The sequence below is a fragment of the Aythya marila genome (assembly GCF_965140915.1).
Source record: "Aythya marila genome assembly, chromosome: 6".
NCBI lineage: Eukaryota > Metazoa > Chordata > Aves > Anseriformes > Anatidae > Aythya > Aythya marila.
This window is the reverse complement of record NC_139047.1, coordinates 16,724,788-16,741,031: the sequence shown is the minus strand read 5'-3', so window position 1 is coordinate 16,741,031 and position 16,244 is coordinate 16,724,788. Positions and strand designations below refer to the sequence as shown.

The 16,244-nt window shown below is 39.9% G+C and overlaps 1 protein-coding gene across 2 annotated transcripts in view; it reads left to right on the top strand.

Annotated features, from left to right (window-relative positions):
• Positions 1 to 15,133, top strand: part of MTX2 (metaxin 2) — a 32,373-nt gene extending 17,240 nt beyond the window's left edge. For both annotated transcript variants that reach the window (XM_082762967.1, XM_082762968.1), the window contains 7 exons: positions 8,292 to 8,364; positions 11,112 to 11,188; positions 11,903 to 11,995; positions 12,726 to 12,764; positions 13,169 to 13,294; positions 13,877 to 13,953; positions 14,704 to 15,133. In XM_082762967.1, the coding sequence (XP_082619093.1) occupies positions 8,292 to 8,364; positions 11,112 to 11,188; positions 11,903 to 11,995; positions 12,726 to 12,764; positions 13,169 to 13,294; positions 13,877 to 13,953; positions 14,704 to 14,914 (696 nt within the window). In that variant the 3' untranslated portion in view covers positions 14,915 to 15,133. The remainder of the gene's footprint in view (positions 1 to 8,291; positions 8,365 to 11,111; positions 11,189 to 11,902; positions 11,996 to 12,725; positions 12,765 to 13,168; positions 13,295 to 13,876; positions 13,954 to 14,703) is intronic.
• Positions 15,134 to 16,244: the final 1,111 nt, after the last annotated feature.

Here is a 16,244-nt window from a genome sequence, read left to right as displayed (position 1 = left end):
CTTCATCTCTTACAGATGGTGAGTTAGGTCCGCTGTGTGTTTGTAAGTCTATAAACACTTCTTTTTGAGTTTTATATACTTTAGGATACAGCTTTATTCTTGTGCAAGTAGGCTACAGTTTTTCATTTACTTTCAGCCGTGAACTTGGATCAAATGTGATAACCAAATGAGACCATGCTTCGCCCTGAAGCAGAGGGCCTGCCCAGGCCCTGTCTTCCTACTGATACTGGGTGCAGGTAGAGCCTTTTGGCCAGCGACTGGGCAGCACTGGTGGAGCAGAGGAGGTGGATGGGGCTTAATGCAGCTGTGCTTTGCTGGGCCTCTGGCCTCAAATGCAGCATGGAGCATCTCTGTGCTGTCCCAACTTGTCAGGAGGAGGAATGTGAGTGGTTAGACTACCTCTGTCCTTGCAGATTCTTCTGAAATATTTATGCAGGTAGCGTTAGAGTCTTGCTTAAAAGGCTGTCTAGATTGTTCAGGACTGTGGAAATTCTAGTAGCTATCCTGAGGTTATACAGCCTGCAGCTCATTACATTAAGTTATGTATTAATTGCTAGTGCAATTGATGTCCTTGTAAATGGTCTTAATATATTCCAGGAAAGTGCATTTAGAATTGTCTGTTCTTAGTCCTGAATAACAGAAGGATGTTTGGGCAATTTAAAATTGTGTTACACAGACTAACTGCTTATTTACTTCAACAAGTAATCAAATAAATGTGTAAATCACACATGATTAATTGCTCTCTACAGATTTGTGATTTTTTGTGTGTGTGTGTATGAATTGTGGTTTGGTTTTCCTCTAGACAAAACATTAGGAGAAATTTGAACTTGTTGCAGAGGTTTGAACAAAGGCATAGTGAAATGAAAATCTGACGGTCTCTTTTTTTAAAGAGAATAAAAGCTGGAATTCTTCATGATGAGAAATGCAGTATCAACATAATCAATCTAGCAGCATTATGTTGTAGCTGAAAACATGCTTAAATCCCAAGCCATACAGGTACCTTTTGTGAGTGAAACATCTTTCATATAGTTCTAAGATGAAATTACCCCTGAATGAATAGCATCTTCATTTATCTTCAAAACCTCTGTGCTACCAGTGAATCTACTCTTTCCACATTCTACAACTAGAATTACATTATACCATTAGAGCAGTGTTGGGCTGCAGTGTAAAATAGATTGTTTTGGAAAATGAACGTGGCTTTGCTATAAATTACATTCACAGGTACAAAGGAATTTGTTATTTTGTTTAAAATAGTCACAAATATAATTAAGCTCTTAATTTATGTTAAACTACAAATGTGGCCATTACCATAACTGGATTAGGAATTTAATCTGTCACTCAAAGAATGATACTGAACAGTTTTCATTTATAACCTTAGACATACTATTTCAGTTACAGGGTCTGCAGCTGTTTGATATGAAAACTGAATTATTCTGTAGATTTGTTCATGGTTTTTAATTTTAAAATGTGTTCCTGCAATAAAGTAGAGAATAACTCTCTAGTTGTCATCACATATTGTCCTTTGTATGCTCATGAAATAATGTAAGAATGAAAACAGAAAATGCCTTTTACTCTTTCTTCACAACAGTATTGTGTGAGTGCTTCTAGAAGTGCTGCTGAACAGAGTTGCTTGGAATAGTTCGTTCTTTATTAAAAATCTAATCATGACTAAATCTTCTTCAAACGAAGCCTGAAGTGTGTGCCATCTGAAAATAGCGTTCCTCATGTGGGGACGTAAGTTGTGAACTATTTGAGTCTTGGCATAAGTAATTTCATTCTTTCCTCTGATCTCAGCAACTGCAATCTGGATATGATTTACATCAAGTTGTAACTCATTTTTAATGAGTATATGTGTTTGCTCACATGTATTATTCTGAGAGGGGCTGGAGGGGAAGAGGAGAGCATTGTGATGGATCTCTGACAGTGCCCAATCTTTGTGGGGCAGGGCAAAGAGGAAGGGAGAGTGAAGGTCACCGAGGGAGTAAATACAAAACTCTCACCTCTCTTCTCTTAGTCCTTCCCATTGTACTTCATGCACAGTCATTTTCCATTCTTGTCATTGTAGGAAGACACAATGGCATCACTTTCTTGCATTGTTTTTAGGGCAGCAGCAGAGCTGAAAACGTCCTTCGTGTGAGAAGTGGAGGAGAGGGAGGGTTGGGGTGAGCTGCCCGCGATGGGCAGTGGTTCTGGGCTCTGTGCTTTTGGGCCTTGGCAAAGCAGCACAAAAGTGATGGCACTGGTAATTTTTTTTTAGGTAATTGAAATCTGACATGCTCTTTACATTTTGAATTTGAAATTGGGTAAACTGTAAGAAAACAAAACAAGCCTTCAGTTGATTGTGTCCTCTAAGCAACGCTGTTGTAAATGTCCTCAGTGATTTTGTCAGGTGTCACCTGCCATGATTGAAGTGAGTGATAGGCATAAGTTGTTTGATTAATTTTGTAAAAAGTGTCATCTCAAAGCTTCAGATCAACCTTTTTCATATAGCTGCTGATTCTTCATTCTCTTGCAGCAAAAATACAAATTGGTTTGTTCCATGCTGACTTTCAAAACAGAGTGACTTATGCCACAGTTTGGGAGGAGAACACAGCAGCCCAGTCTGGGTGCGTTAGGACAGGAGATGCACTGAGAGGCTTCTCTGCTTTTTATTAGTTTACTGTCCTTTTTCCCAGACTCTGTCTTCCCTAGACTGTAACATTAAATATGAGGAGGACAGGGAAGGAGAAATGTAATTCATTTTGTGGCATGTTTTCTCCCTTCCTCTGTTCTTCCCCATGGATCTGCAGCAGCTCTCCACTTTGCAGTGTACAGCAAAGCCTCCCATTAAAAATGAGGTGCACAGAAGCAGTAAAAACTTGAGACTGAGAGCTTTCAGTCTGGAAGAAGGTAGCAGTAGCATTGCTAAAAAGTTACCATTCACATTTCTCTGCTTTTCCCGGGTGCCAGAAGAGTTGGTGATGCTACAGGTACAGAGGCTGGACTGGTATGAGAAGGGGGTGATTCTCAAGGAAGAAGAGGGGAGAGAGCACACGTGTAAGAGATAATGACAGACCCCATTAAGTCAAATGTTTTTTTTTTTTTGTTCTGTTTTGTTTTGTTTTTAATACCTTTCTCTGTTTATCACATTAACCTCATTCAAAGAAAGGACAGTCTTTGTTCCAGAAGTAACTGGGAGAAAGGTTTTTGAAGAAGACATTACACTGGACATAAGTTGCTAACCTGCACTGTCTTCCCATCTTCTGCTTCAGTCATTGGCCAATGCTGGTACTGAACAAGAAGTCAGGCCCCTGTTTTTAAATTTACAGAAATGCAAATAGCCAGTGATATATATATGGGTACAGGAGGAAGCCCTGCTGATTCTAGTGGAATGAACTCAGTCCTTCCCAACCTGAGATTTTATTGCTCTCATAAATGTTGTCTTAGCTAGTATGAACCATGAAATTACTCATTTATTTTAAAAGCCTGAGCATTTTGGTTTGATGTCCTTCAGTTGTAGTTAATTCTGTATATTTATGCCTGAATGAAGTTTTCTTTGTTTATATAAAGTGTATTGGGCAGTCACCTCTGATATTTTGTAACATGTGCAAAGGGAAATAAGACTATTAATCCTTTTTTGATTCATCTTAGTAGTTAACTCTTTGGATAGTTGTTAAGCAACTGCTTTAATATTCTTGCATGAGAGTCCTAAATACTGGAGGAGATCCAGGTTGTGGATTCCCTCTGTTCATTCTGTGGTAGCATTTTTTTTTTTCCCAGAGGAGGAAAGGAGAGAGGGGAATTCCATGCCTTTCTTTGGAATTAAAAGCATCTTTGCAAGGTATGACAGTTAGGCTTGTGCTCAGTTAAGTGTCAGGTTTCTAGTTTTACCATTGCTGCCTTGCTTACCAGTTTTTAGATGATTTTTTTTTTGGTAGGGTTTGATTAACTATCTTCAAATTCAGTTGGCCCCTTTCGGTCTTTTTAAGTTGATCAGCCAAATTTATGATGTTAACAATGATCTCTGATGTACTAGAATAAGGCTAGGCCCTTGATCTTTCAGGTCGCTCAGCTTTTGATGCGATGTCTTTGAAGGGATGTTGATATTTTCATAAATCTCAGCAGAACTGCAGTGGGGTGGTTCCAGCCTTCATTCCAAAAGCTCTCGGAGGAGTGGTGCTCACTCCCGTTTCCTGGTGGCTTGCTCAAGATGTGTATGTGAAGTACGTATCCAAGGGAGAGTGAGATGTTCTGAGCTGGAATAATGAGTATCCCACTGCATCTTTTCACGGGGTTGGAAACCGTAGTGGTCTGATACCATCTGCACACCAAATGTGCTGGTGCTTAACATTCTAGTGAGTGGGCAAAAAGGGAACATAGCCTCCCTTGATCACCGAGCTAAAATGTTACAGGAGATAATGCCTCACAAAAATTGCTGCTTTGTCTTCTTTCTCCTATGTTTTCTCTGTGGGATTTCCTTAATTTGTGCCATTTTCAACTGTTTTGGTAAGTGTTCATGCCACTTAGCCAGTTACTGGCTAAAATCTAATTCATCTAGCTGAGTATCTCAGAAAGAAAGTTGAGGTTTTCAGGCAGTAAATATTTACAAGGATGCATTGGTCAAAACTTTTGTCCATCTCTTCTCTAAAAGAAATCACAATTATTTGAACATTCATTGTACTCAAAAGTCAAAAAAAAAAAAAAAAAAAGAAAAGGAATCCACCTGTGTTGTTAATACAAGTAGTATCCAAAGCTTCTTAGTCATTTGATAAAAGAATCGAAGTACTCCGGCAGTGATGCTAATTGCAAGGTCTGTTTCTTAGGCTGAGCCCTTATAGTGGAAGCTCCCAGTGTGGAACTTTCCTTCTACTTTTCATTTTCCTGCACAGGAATATTTAAGGAGCACTTAAGATTGCTTTGGGTACAGTCAAGCATGTTGGTATTTAATTCCCTGCCTTTTTAACTTTTTAAAGGCATGATAGCAGTTCTCCATTTTCAGATGTTTTCTTATTGTGTTGTGTTGGTGGTTATTTTGAAGGTCTTTTTTAAAGCTTGCTGAGGGTAGACCAGCTGACTTCTATGCTTGCTAGAGTCTGCTCTTTGTTATGCAGAGTAGCGAACATTTTGTTTAGTTCAGTTAAAATTTCTTCCCACGTTAGAGCTCAATTCTAGTTTAACCTCCTCTCTGTGCTTTTCTTTAAGTGCTGAAAAGGCACACGGACCCCGTGTGTTTGCATTTCTAAGATGTCCCAATGGCAATGTGTTCTCAGTCCACTTTGAACTAGGCCAGAGACCGAGGTGGAATTTTCCTGCCAAATATAATAAAGGTCGATATTCTGTGGTCTGTGGATATTTATTGAGGAGAAGGAGAGAGAGAAAGGTCACATTTAGATTTTTGATGGAATTTTGGCTGAACTCTTTACACTAATAAGATTTTATTTATAGCTTAGCCTCTATTGAGAAATGCTTTTCACATTTACAAACTGTATTTTTTGTGGTAATCTTGTACTGTGTAGGAGCCTATGTACAGTGTAGGCAATAATTTGCTGAAGGAACTCATGTAACCTAAGTGTTCTGTACTGGCATATCTCATTTTTGACACACTGATATGGAAAAGTAAAAATAGTTTTCTGATTCACTTCCTCGTGCTTGAATGTGTCTCTGCACTCGCAAGCTCTTTAGTTATTCATGTGTTACTCGAACTCCAGTGCAGTTCAGACATTCTCTTCTGCACCAGCAGTGAGAATAGTACATGGCGGTCTTAAAATTCATCTCTAGCTTAATGCAGAATCGCAGAGTTAATTTAATGCCTTGCTGCAAAGGGAATTCGTTTGGTAAGCCCGGATAAAATGAAACTTGACATATTTTTGAGGTGAAATTCAATGGCTAAGGATGAAGTAGTATGATACGAATTCAATCCCCCCTTCTCCTGCCCGAGGATGAATTTCCTTCTGAATCTGCTGCCTTGTGCCAGCAGTTCCACCACATCACAGAGCTGCTGAGGGGAGGTTGTTTGCATCCTGCTGTAACTGACAGAGGTATAGGAAGAACCAAGTCTGCCTTCCAGTGGAGTTGTTATATGTATTCAGCAGGTTACACTGCATCTGGCAGTGGCACACTAATGAGTATTTAATCTGAACCAAAATCACCAAATTCTTGTCTTGAGGATATTTCGTAAGTTGCATATAGAGCCCCAGTCTGGGCAGAGGACATGATACATATAGCGGTAGCTGGAACACTCTGCACCATTCCTAGGTCCTGCAGAACCAACAGGCAAAGGAAGAGGTCTGGGACTGAGACCAATGCCTTACATTCCTGTTTAAGAAATAGTCTTTTGTGTTTGAGTTTGGGAAGCTGAGGCTGCAAGAGTCTTGATACGTGGTGGACTTCGGCATGCTGCACACTTAAAAAGTGGGATGTTGTCAAATGTGAGCAGTGCCCTGTGTTTTCTATGGGTGATAGTTGCTGCCTTAAGCAGTTGTAGAGGTTCTGGTAGGGGTGAGGCTTTGGCCATCAAAGGACCGGTTTATTCCTGAGTAGTACAAGACTTGTAGTACTTGGCAGATATACATACACACACACACAGATCTGCATGTGGCTGTGTAGTAACTGGCTCCCAAGCAGAGCTTTCAGCTAGGATTAGGCTGAGGAAATCTGTAGAAACCCAAGTTATCCAAGTGAATTTTGCAGAGCCTCTAGAGCTCAGAGGCAGGCTGCTGTCAGCTGCAGTCAGTGTCTTTGTAACAGTTCACGTCCATAGCTCATCTGAAAATGCACGAGCCAAAGGTGTAATGAACTGTGTGGTTATTGGGTTGGTTGGAAGAGGCTTTGAAAGGGTCTGAAGATTTCAGCTTTTGTTCCCTGGGTACAGTTAGTGTCAGTGCTTGGGTTAGGGTTTGGGAACAAAGCACCTGAAGAGCATGAGGGAGAGGAGGGGGATTGTTTGATGGATACTACAGAAGGCACAAAGTTGGGAAGAGTGCTGGTGGCAGTGTTAGTTAATGCCTTACGGACTTCATGTGGAGACGAGCAGTCTCAGTGCAGTTAAGATTTGGGTTAGTTTGATGTCTGTGGTTAGGGCCTGAGCATCTAAAACTGTGAGAGCACAGTTTAATGCCAGATCTTGTAACTAGGAGGAAGCTCGTGCAGAAAGTGGCCAGTGACACCTGCTGTGGGCACTGGTTTCCTGAATGTAATTATGGTTAGGTCACGTTCTGGGAATCTGACAGGGCTCTTGCTGGGTGCTATCTACTTTATTTTCTTTGGCTTTCTACTCCATCTCCTAAATGAGATCCAAGTGCAAATAGAGTACACTCAAGCTGGGAGAGCTGTTTCTAAAAGAGCTTTAAAAGTATGCTGTGCTGTTTGCCATTCTCTGGGACCCGAGGCACTTAACATTTTGGCTTTGATCTTCTCACTTGCAGCTAATGCAGACCACGCCTTCCCTCAAGATAAAGCAGCATTTTCCTTCATGGTTGGTAGTATTCTTGGAGTATGCTTTTTTGAACCTCAAGCCACGGTGGATAAATAGGTGTAATGTTGGAAGTCTGCAATCCCAACCTTTCTATTTGCAAAGACAAAGTGAATGATAGGACTTCAGCCCAGTTGTAAGACTTTACAGTTTAAGAGGTTCCTTATGTGCCATGATACCTCTAAATTGTAGGTATTTGTCTTGATGCTTTGCTTTTTAAACAGAAACACACCAGGGATTTGGTAGTGACAGCAGATGCTGACAAAATCAGTATCCTACTGAGGATGCTTTGGATCCAAGGTTAGAGATGAAAGAAACAGTAAATCGATGACTTGCGCTCTCCGTGATTCACATAAATTACAGATAATAAATTCTTTCCCCTAAAGCAGACTGGTGCTCTTAGAGTGTTGTAAAGCAAAACTTTTGGCAACTGTTGTAATGTGGGAAGGTGCTACGTGTGTTTGTTGTGTTACACAGCATGAGTTTGGTTAGCCAACTCTAGCTGCAAGAAGCAAGTACTGTGATTTTCAGGATGGGCCAAGTGTCACTTAATTCTGTACAGCCACAACACTAGTTGTGTCTTTCAGATGGTGCTTCTTCTCTCCTCTTGAGGGGAGGGGGGAAAGAAACTTCATTAGAAGAATGCCAGTCAATGACAGGACAATAAACAATTGTCTAAAAATGTTAGAAAACCGTGTTTTTCTTTTCGCTTAAAAGCAGTGTGCAAGGAACTATACGTCATAGGTATGTGCTAAGAATTTGCTAAAACATAGTGATATGTATCTAGAACACATTTGTCTGTCACTGGTGTATCAATGCTTTTTAAATGCTTTGTTTGCAGGCCTTTTTGCAAATGTGCAATCTGCCGGTCCGGGTGGTTTGCAGGGCAAATGCCGAGTACATGTCCCCATCTGGTAAGTGCGGCCTTCATTTAGCTTACTACATTACACCTCCAGTTGGATGCCATGGCAACTGTGCCTTGTCTTGCTGATAAGTCAGTCGTGCTACGTGTCTGGGATGCCTTCCCCCTCCTCTTCGGTGCGGTTTCTTTCCTGTAAACAATTAAAACAGTTAAATGTAAAGTAACAATGGTACAATACGTAAGGAAGCCTGTGAATGCCATCCTTAGGTGTAGCAGACAGTTCAAATGCCTGGTGGCAACCTTCTCTAAAAAGCTGGAGGATTGTGAGTTGAAACAAAGACTTATGTTTCCAAAAATGCATTTAATCTGCATCCAAGGAATATTCCTGCTGAATGGTACTGTATTTTGCTGTTCCTGGGGTGAGACAAAACTGGAGAGAGTACCTTTTGTTACCTTGTCTGGGAGATGGTGGCAGGTAAGTAAATACAGGGGAAGAATGCATTGTCACTCTTACGGGTGCCTGGTGGTTTTAAACCTCTCTTGGATACCCAGAGAAAACTGCTGAATGCAGGGCTCGCAAGTCTGGCAGTCAGTGCGCTCCTGCTCAATTTTTGTTGGGTTACAAGATATTATTTGCCAATTGCCTGGCTCTAGCTGACGCTTGCCATATGGAAGGGCCTGTCAGTTTGTCAGCCAACTGTACGAGTTCTGCTGCTGCTACTGATATTTCAGTCAAAGCAGCTGGAGTTATACTATTAAGAAAGAAGGAAAGCTGCTTGGCAGCATTGAAAAATACCAAAATATTTACCTTTTGTAGGTAAAGATAGCTTTAGAATGCTGAGTATCTACACAGAGGAGCTTCTTAGATCTGCAGGAGTGTGACTGGTGGCAGCTGCATGCCCTCCATAACCCATGTCCACACTTGCTGGCATCTGACATTTTCCCAGTTTCCTTTCTTTACCACATTTTCATTCTGTAAGGATAATTCGAAAAAAGTTTGTATTTGCACCCTTTCCACCACCCTCTGTCTCTAGCAGTGGTAGACAGAGATCTGCATCTCATCGCTTGGGGGTGAAGGTTATTTACTTTGTCGTCGTAATGACAAAATCCATTCTGAGGGAGTCAAAAGTGGAATACTAAAGGATTGTCTTTGTGTGGAAAGTGCAGCACAGCTGAAATCATTGAACTCTGCAGCTCAGGAAGGTCTGCGTTTCCTTTCGCAGTATGCAGCGTGTGGATGCAGATGGAGCCTTTGTTGGTGTGGTGCACTTCATTTATTACCCTTAGGCCAACTGAGCCAGTGAAAGGGAATCTCGGGATAAAAACCATGACTGAATGCTGCGAGCATGAACTCTGTTTGAACTAGGCCTAACACTAGGTTTTATGTGTTTCAGTGGAAAGGAATGCATGTATTGCTAATAACATATTTGGAGTCAGGCAGGTATTGATGGATCTTGCTCTTTGGGCTCTCTGTAGAAAGCAGTTTGCCCACAGCACGAGACAGGAAAGCATGTGCTGTGCCCCATTGTACTGGGCAGGCTTGTTTGCTGTCTTTAGTCATGAGGGCCTTTTTGGTGATACAAAATGTCCAGCATTTCTCTCCACTCGATGGCCCACTTCAGTCATGTAAGCAGTCATATAAGATTTAGTCTTAAACTTAACATGGTACTTAAGGGTGGAGTTTGTCAGTTGCATTTGGATGAAGATTTACAGAATGAGCAGTGTGTTTAGGGTGGATTGAAGCAGGAGCACTCAACTTTGCATGCTTAAAGCTGTGAAAAAGGGGCATTTGGCAACTTCTGTCATTCTTTGTGCTTTGCTGCATGTAACAGTGCTTCCTCACCGCTTGGGTCTGTGTGTAACAGAAGTCACCACGCAGCGAACACGGTCCATACAGGCTCAGGAGCCTTCCTTCACACCATCACAAGTTCCACCAGTTAACAGTCACTTCCCAGATCCCTTTTGTGGACTGGCTGGTTTTAGTCCTGCCCCATGCCTGGCCTTCTGGGCTGAGCTATATAGACTGAGTGTTGATCTTTTCTGATATTAAGCTTTAACACGGTTTTGCTTCCATGACAATGAAAAAGCTCCCCACCTCCTCCAACTCCTCAACAGGGAAAATGTGGGTCTAATGCTGTTCCTGACCCCAGAACCACAGTGACCTAAAAAAAATGCTCACTCACAACCAGAGGGTGAAGGCTGGGGCAGTTGTCAGGAGCCAGTTGGCCCAGTTGCTGGAAATCTGAAGAACTGGAGGAGGGAGAGTCAAAATCCTGCCTTGCTGAGTGTGCATTTCGCTTCCCCCTGCTTGCTTTTCTGGGCACAGGGCCACCTCTCCTGTCATTCTTTCAGCAGTCCTTTCCCTGCTAGTGGGTTAGAAGGGAGGGTGGGAACGCGTTGTTGTCAAACTAGCCAAGGGCTCTGTCTGCTTTCCTGGGATTTCCCAGCTGTACTTCAGACAAATGTTGAATTTGGTCTTTCCAGCAAAACAAAACCCATTATTAAAATACAAGTCAATAGATCTCATTCAATAACTTTGAAATACACAACTGCAAGTCCTGCATGTAAAAGTGGGTCAGGAGGAGGAAGATCAGGCAGTTACGTTTGTTATTACAAATTAAAACTGTGTGAGCTATGTATCTAAAAACTTTACCTGTGCTTGTTTAAAAATAAAACCAAAAGCAACAACAAAAAAAATTGTGTTCAGGTGTACCTATAATATTTAATTGCTTTGAAAATATGAAATGTTGTTTTACATGCATAAAAAGCTCTTACTAAAATACATTTTTCATTTTACAGGCAAAGTGCCCTTTATTCACGTGGGAAATCAAGTAGTATCTGAACTCGGGCCCATAGTACAGTTTGTAAAAGCCAAGGTAATCATACATTGTCTTCATCTATTACTGAATAGTGCGTTAGCTCTCCTTAGCACTTGTGCTTATTTGGTGTGCTCCTCTAGGCTGTTACTTCATTTTTTAAAGCAGTGTGGAAATCAGGCGCCATTTTAAAAGAAGGATACCCTGAAGTGGGAGTTCGTTGAGGTGGAAATGTTTTTCTTTGATATTACCTTAAATTGTGGAAATAAGTTCTGTGCAGACTGTCTACATACCAACATCACTTTCTGAGAACCCTTTTCTATGTGCCCTGTCTTAGTTTCTCAGAATTCTTAAACCCTGAAATAGCTGGTTTAAATTTTGAAGTGTCAGATACTGTTTGTATTTGCCTTTTTTTTTCCTTCAAAAATGTTTGTCTTTTCACTGAGCACCTTGATAAGGCTGTATCACAGATGTAAACTTGTTTACTTCTTGACACAAACATATACTAACTGGGAGGTTGTGTGCTCAAACTGTGTTAAACTGTTACTGGTAATAGCCTACGTTTCTTGTAGGTTAACTATATCATGTTACAATGATTTCTTTTTCATTCTAAATACACTTTATGTAAAAAGTACATATGTAATTTGTTATTGAGCTTATGTAAGAGATCAGCATCTGAGCCAAAGCTCACTGACTTCAGAGGTCCTTGGGTCAGGCATTGCTGAATACTCCAATATCCTTTCTTACATGTCTCTCTTTTTCTTTCCCCATTAGGGCCATTCTCTCAGTGATGGGTTGGATGAAGTCCAAAAAGCTGAGATGAAAGCCTACATGGAATTAGTCAATAATATGCTCTTGACAGCAGAGGTACAGCAAGCCATAGTGACTCCACACACTTTCATAAGTGATTATAGGCAAGAAAGCTTTAGGACTTTTTCCTGTACTGGAAAGGATGGGACTTTTTCCTGTACTTAAGTCTTAGATTAGGTCATCAACTTTGGAGGAGAAATGAGGCAGGAATAAATTCTCTGGATCCTATGGGACTACTTGATGAAATATTCCTGTAAACTCAAGCCACGTGTATGATTCCCCCACCCACCTGAAGTGTGCTGTGTAGCTGTAGAAGCGACTGATTTCTGCAGATGGAAAATGTCAGCAGTTCCTGGGATTCTGCCCCATCCCCTGGCTGGCTGGGCAGCCCCACTGTTGCCTTTCATAGTGCATGTGCTCATGTGCCTTGCTAGAAGCTGGGTTACCCATGGGTTGCATCCGTGGCCAGTTAACATGATGCAGTTCCAGCACTGGAAATGCTCACAAGCATGTAGCTGAGGGCTGGAAACCTGCGTGTTGAGTTGTGTGTGGCACAGACAAAGAGAGTGGGTGGGCCTTCGGCCTCAGCTTTGCACTGGTGCTGGCCAACTGAGGTTTAGCAACTGGGCATGTGGCTTCCAGTTTTAATTTCTTTTCTACATTCTGAGATCTAATAGAAGAAATTAAATTTAATGTAATATAGAAAAAAAAAATCTACTGGTGAGAAATGATTGTATGTGTATTCTTGTTTATTAGGAAGTTTAGTAAATGTTCTTTCTGTTCCTAGCTGTATCTCCAGTGGTGTGATGATGTTACAGTAGAGGAGGTGAGTGGTTCTGCAACATTTATCGTAATTAAAATTTAATGAGGAAACACTTTTGCTCACAATTGCAAGTCCCTACTTATAAATGAAACATTGACGTTTGTGCCATTAATGATACAGTCTTTTCGCTTTAATTTTGTTTGCATATACGTTTTAGGGAAGTTGTGTCTTTACTGGAGGTAGATGACTGCAAAATAGATGTGGGTTTTGTGTAATTTTCTATGGTAATAGTTTTAAGTACTGCAAACTATAAATTCTGCACAAATAGTTGCAACATGTCATGCAAAACCCTTTCTCCTTTACATCTCCTTTTGTGGCAGAAACGTGTGAATATTAGCTATTTTGTAAACAGAGGTATCTGCATTTCTTCTGTTATAACTAAGTACCTTTCTGTTTCTAAAACAAAGATTACCCACCCAAGGTACGGCTCCCCATACCCGTGGCCTCTTAACCGCATTTTGGCCTATCAGAAGCAGTGGGAGATAAGGCGGAAGATGAAAGCCATTGGATGGGCTGGCAAGTCGCTTGAGCAGGTCAGTATGAAAGGTGAAGCTGATTTGTTCACCGCCTTTTCCTCTTTTATTTAAAATTTCAGAGAATTAATGCTTTCTTGAAACAGTAGCAATAGAAATATATATATTGTGTACTTTAACAGTATCTAGAGTCAGGTATCTACCTTCAGCAGCAATATATCTTAAATTATATGCATTCTGATGGGGTGGGAAGAAAGATGCTTTGCTATATGTGTATTTTTTGCTACTGTTAGTTTACGCCATGGTCCTGAAAATAATTTATAAATTACAGTCCCCCACCTGCTGTGGTATTAATAGTCATGCTTTTCAGGATTGTAGCAAAAAAGAAAAAGGCAGTTTTGAGGTGTAAGTTAGTACTTTTAATTAAGCTAAGTTAAAAATCTTATGGAAAGCACTTAATTTGATGTATGTTAAATGTTAGATTAAATAACACTTAGCCACCTACCTTTAGCAGCTTTTGATGTGCCAACATTGTGTATTCTTTGTTCCCTCTATCAGGACAAATACAGTAAGAAGGTTATTTTTTTTAATGTTGGTCTTCCCTGACATTATGATTACCTTATCTCCTGTGTGTTTTGATAGGTGCTTGAAGATGTAGATCAGTGTTGTCAGGCTCTTTCCCAGAGATTAGGAACACAACCATATTTCTTCAATAAGCAGTAAGTTACCCTCTTCTGAAATGCTACATCCACCCCTAAAAATATTGTAAAATGTACATGTGGTATGTGTAAATAAATATATATATAAAGCATATGAATGTACACACGCATATATGTATATATACACACACCATGTATACTTTAAATATATAAATATAAAAAACTCCTGGTTTATTTCAATTCTGTGTTATTGGTTGAAGAAATTCAAATGTGTGACTGGAATACAAACATGATATTTTTTTTTAAAAAAAAGTAATTATAGGTTTTAAAAGGAAAATCTGTTTATTTTTTTCTGTTGATTTAATTTTATTCCTGTTTGTCTTTTCTATAGAGTCTACCACATCTCATATAGTCTAAAAATTTACACCTTTATGCAGTTGTCTTTAAATGTGTCTTTTTTTATAACAAACTTTACCTGTGTTTAAGTAACATTCTATACTAGGTACAGGACAGTAAATGTACATCATGCTAGGACAGTTTTTCTGCATTGTTATATGTGCTATATATTTATATCCATATATGCATATATAGATATGCATAGTTATATATGTATATATATATATATATATATACACACACACACACTTTTTCATGTATTTGTTAAATTTAGAGTGTTGCTTGATTACTTCCCCATTCTTAGATTGCATTGCTGTCTAACAGTTACTCAGAACAGTGTATTTTTTTTCTTAATCAGTCCTTACTTGACAAAATACCTGCTTTTTTTTTTTTTTTTTCCATTTGTTTTTACAGACCAACTGAATTAGATGCTCTGGTATTTGGACATCTGTTCACAATCCTCACTACTCAACTAACCACGGATGAACTTTCTGAAAAAGTGAAAAACTATGGTAATCTCACAGCCTTTTGTAGGCGAATAGAGCAGCAGTACTTTGAAGGTCATGATAAGGACAACTCTGGAACTGCTGCACCCAGATCTGCTAAGAGGTCCTTACTGAGATAAGAAAGTTACTTGGTTGGAGTGGATTGCAAATCATTCTGGGTCAAGAAAAACTCTAAATATAGTTTTTGTGTTGTAGAACATACTGTGCACATTTAACCTGAAATGACTATGGGCACTTCCATTTTAATTCCATATTAATTGGCTATGTGCCACTGCCTCTAAAGTGACCTTTGAAAAGCATAGTATCTGTATTTAAAAATAAATAAAATATTTTAAAAAGTTTATCTGATCTAAATGTCTTTTTTTTTTTTTTTAACTGAGCTTTATGTGAATGTAATAGAAGTTTCTGTTCGTCATTATAGCAAAAAGACAAGGAATGCAATTTGCTTGAAATAGAAAACAAATAATTTGACTATGTAATAAAACTAATGATGAGAAAATACTTCTTCCTTCTCCCTGTACTCACCAGCCTTTTGTGTGCTTGCACTTCAAAAATACATGTTGACAAAGGGACCAACATTTATAAACTAATGGGTAAAAATAGAGCTCTAGCTCTTATTTTATTTCTCCCCTCCTACTATTCCTATTAGAGTAGCACTTCAACCTTTCTTTACATCCTTGCAATACAATAAGAATCTGCTGCACTTGTGGAAGATGGGTAGTTAGCACCTAAGTCAAAGCTTTCACTACAGAAGGCAAGACTAATTATGAGCAATAGAAGTGCAAGCTTTCTGGTGCTGACCCAGACAGATACTCTGTAAGGAAGAAAAAAGGTCTTTATCCTCATCCTCTGCTTGGACTGCTGGTAGCAATGTCATCATCTGCATCAGCAGTAACATCTGGGGATCAGGCCATGGGAGGAGTGAGCTAGATGAGTGGGATCCTGTTGACAGGACACCTGGAGGATAGCTGTAAAATAGTCCAAATTGCTAAGCTGGAAATAAACGAATGCATTAGAGAATTTAAGTTGCGTTCCTCAGCCAAAATGCCTTCAGGGGCTGGGTGACAAAAATGTCTTGGAGCTTTGCTGCGTATAACTGATGTGATTTTATTTAGTCCTTATTTTATGTCAAAGTAACTTCTGGCTTTCATGGTTTTTTGTTATGTGTGTCTTGCCCCTGCTTTTATTTATTGTTAACCTTTGGTTTTCAGATTTGCATTTTTTTTCCTTCCCATGATTTCCCAATTATTCTCCTCAGCTTGTCTTGGTCTGTCTAAAATGAATTTGCTAGCTAAGCATCTGCCTAGCTGTTTCCACTTCCAGTATGTTAGTGCTGCTTCTAAACTTTGAAGTACTTGTTGGGGTGGTTCTCTTAGCAAAGGGGTTGGTATGAGACTGGGGCTGACATGCCCTGGTCCTTCTGCCTCCCTGTCCTGTGATGTATGTGGG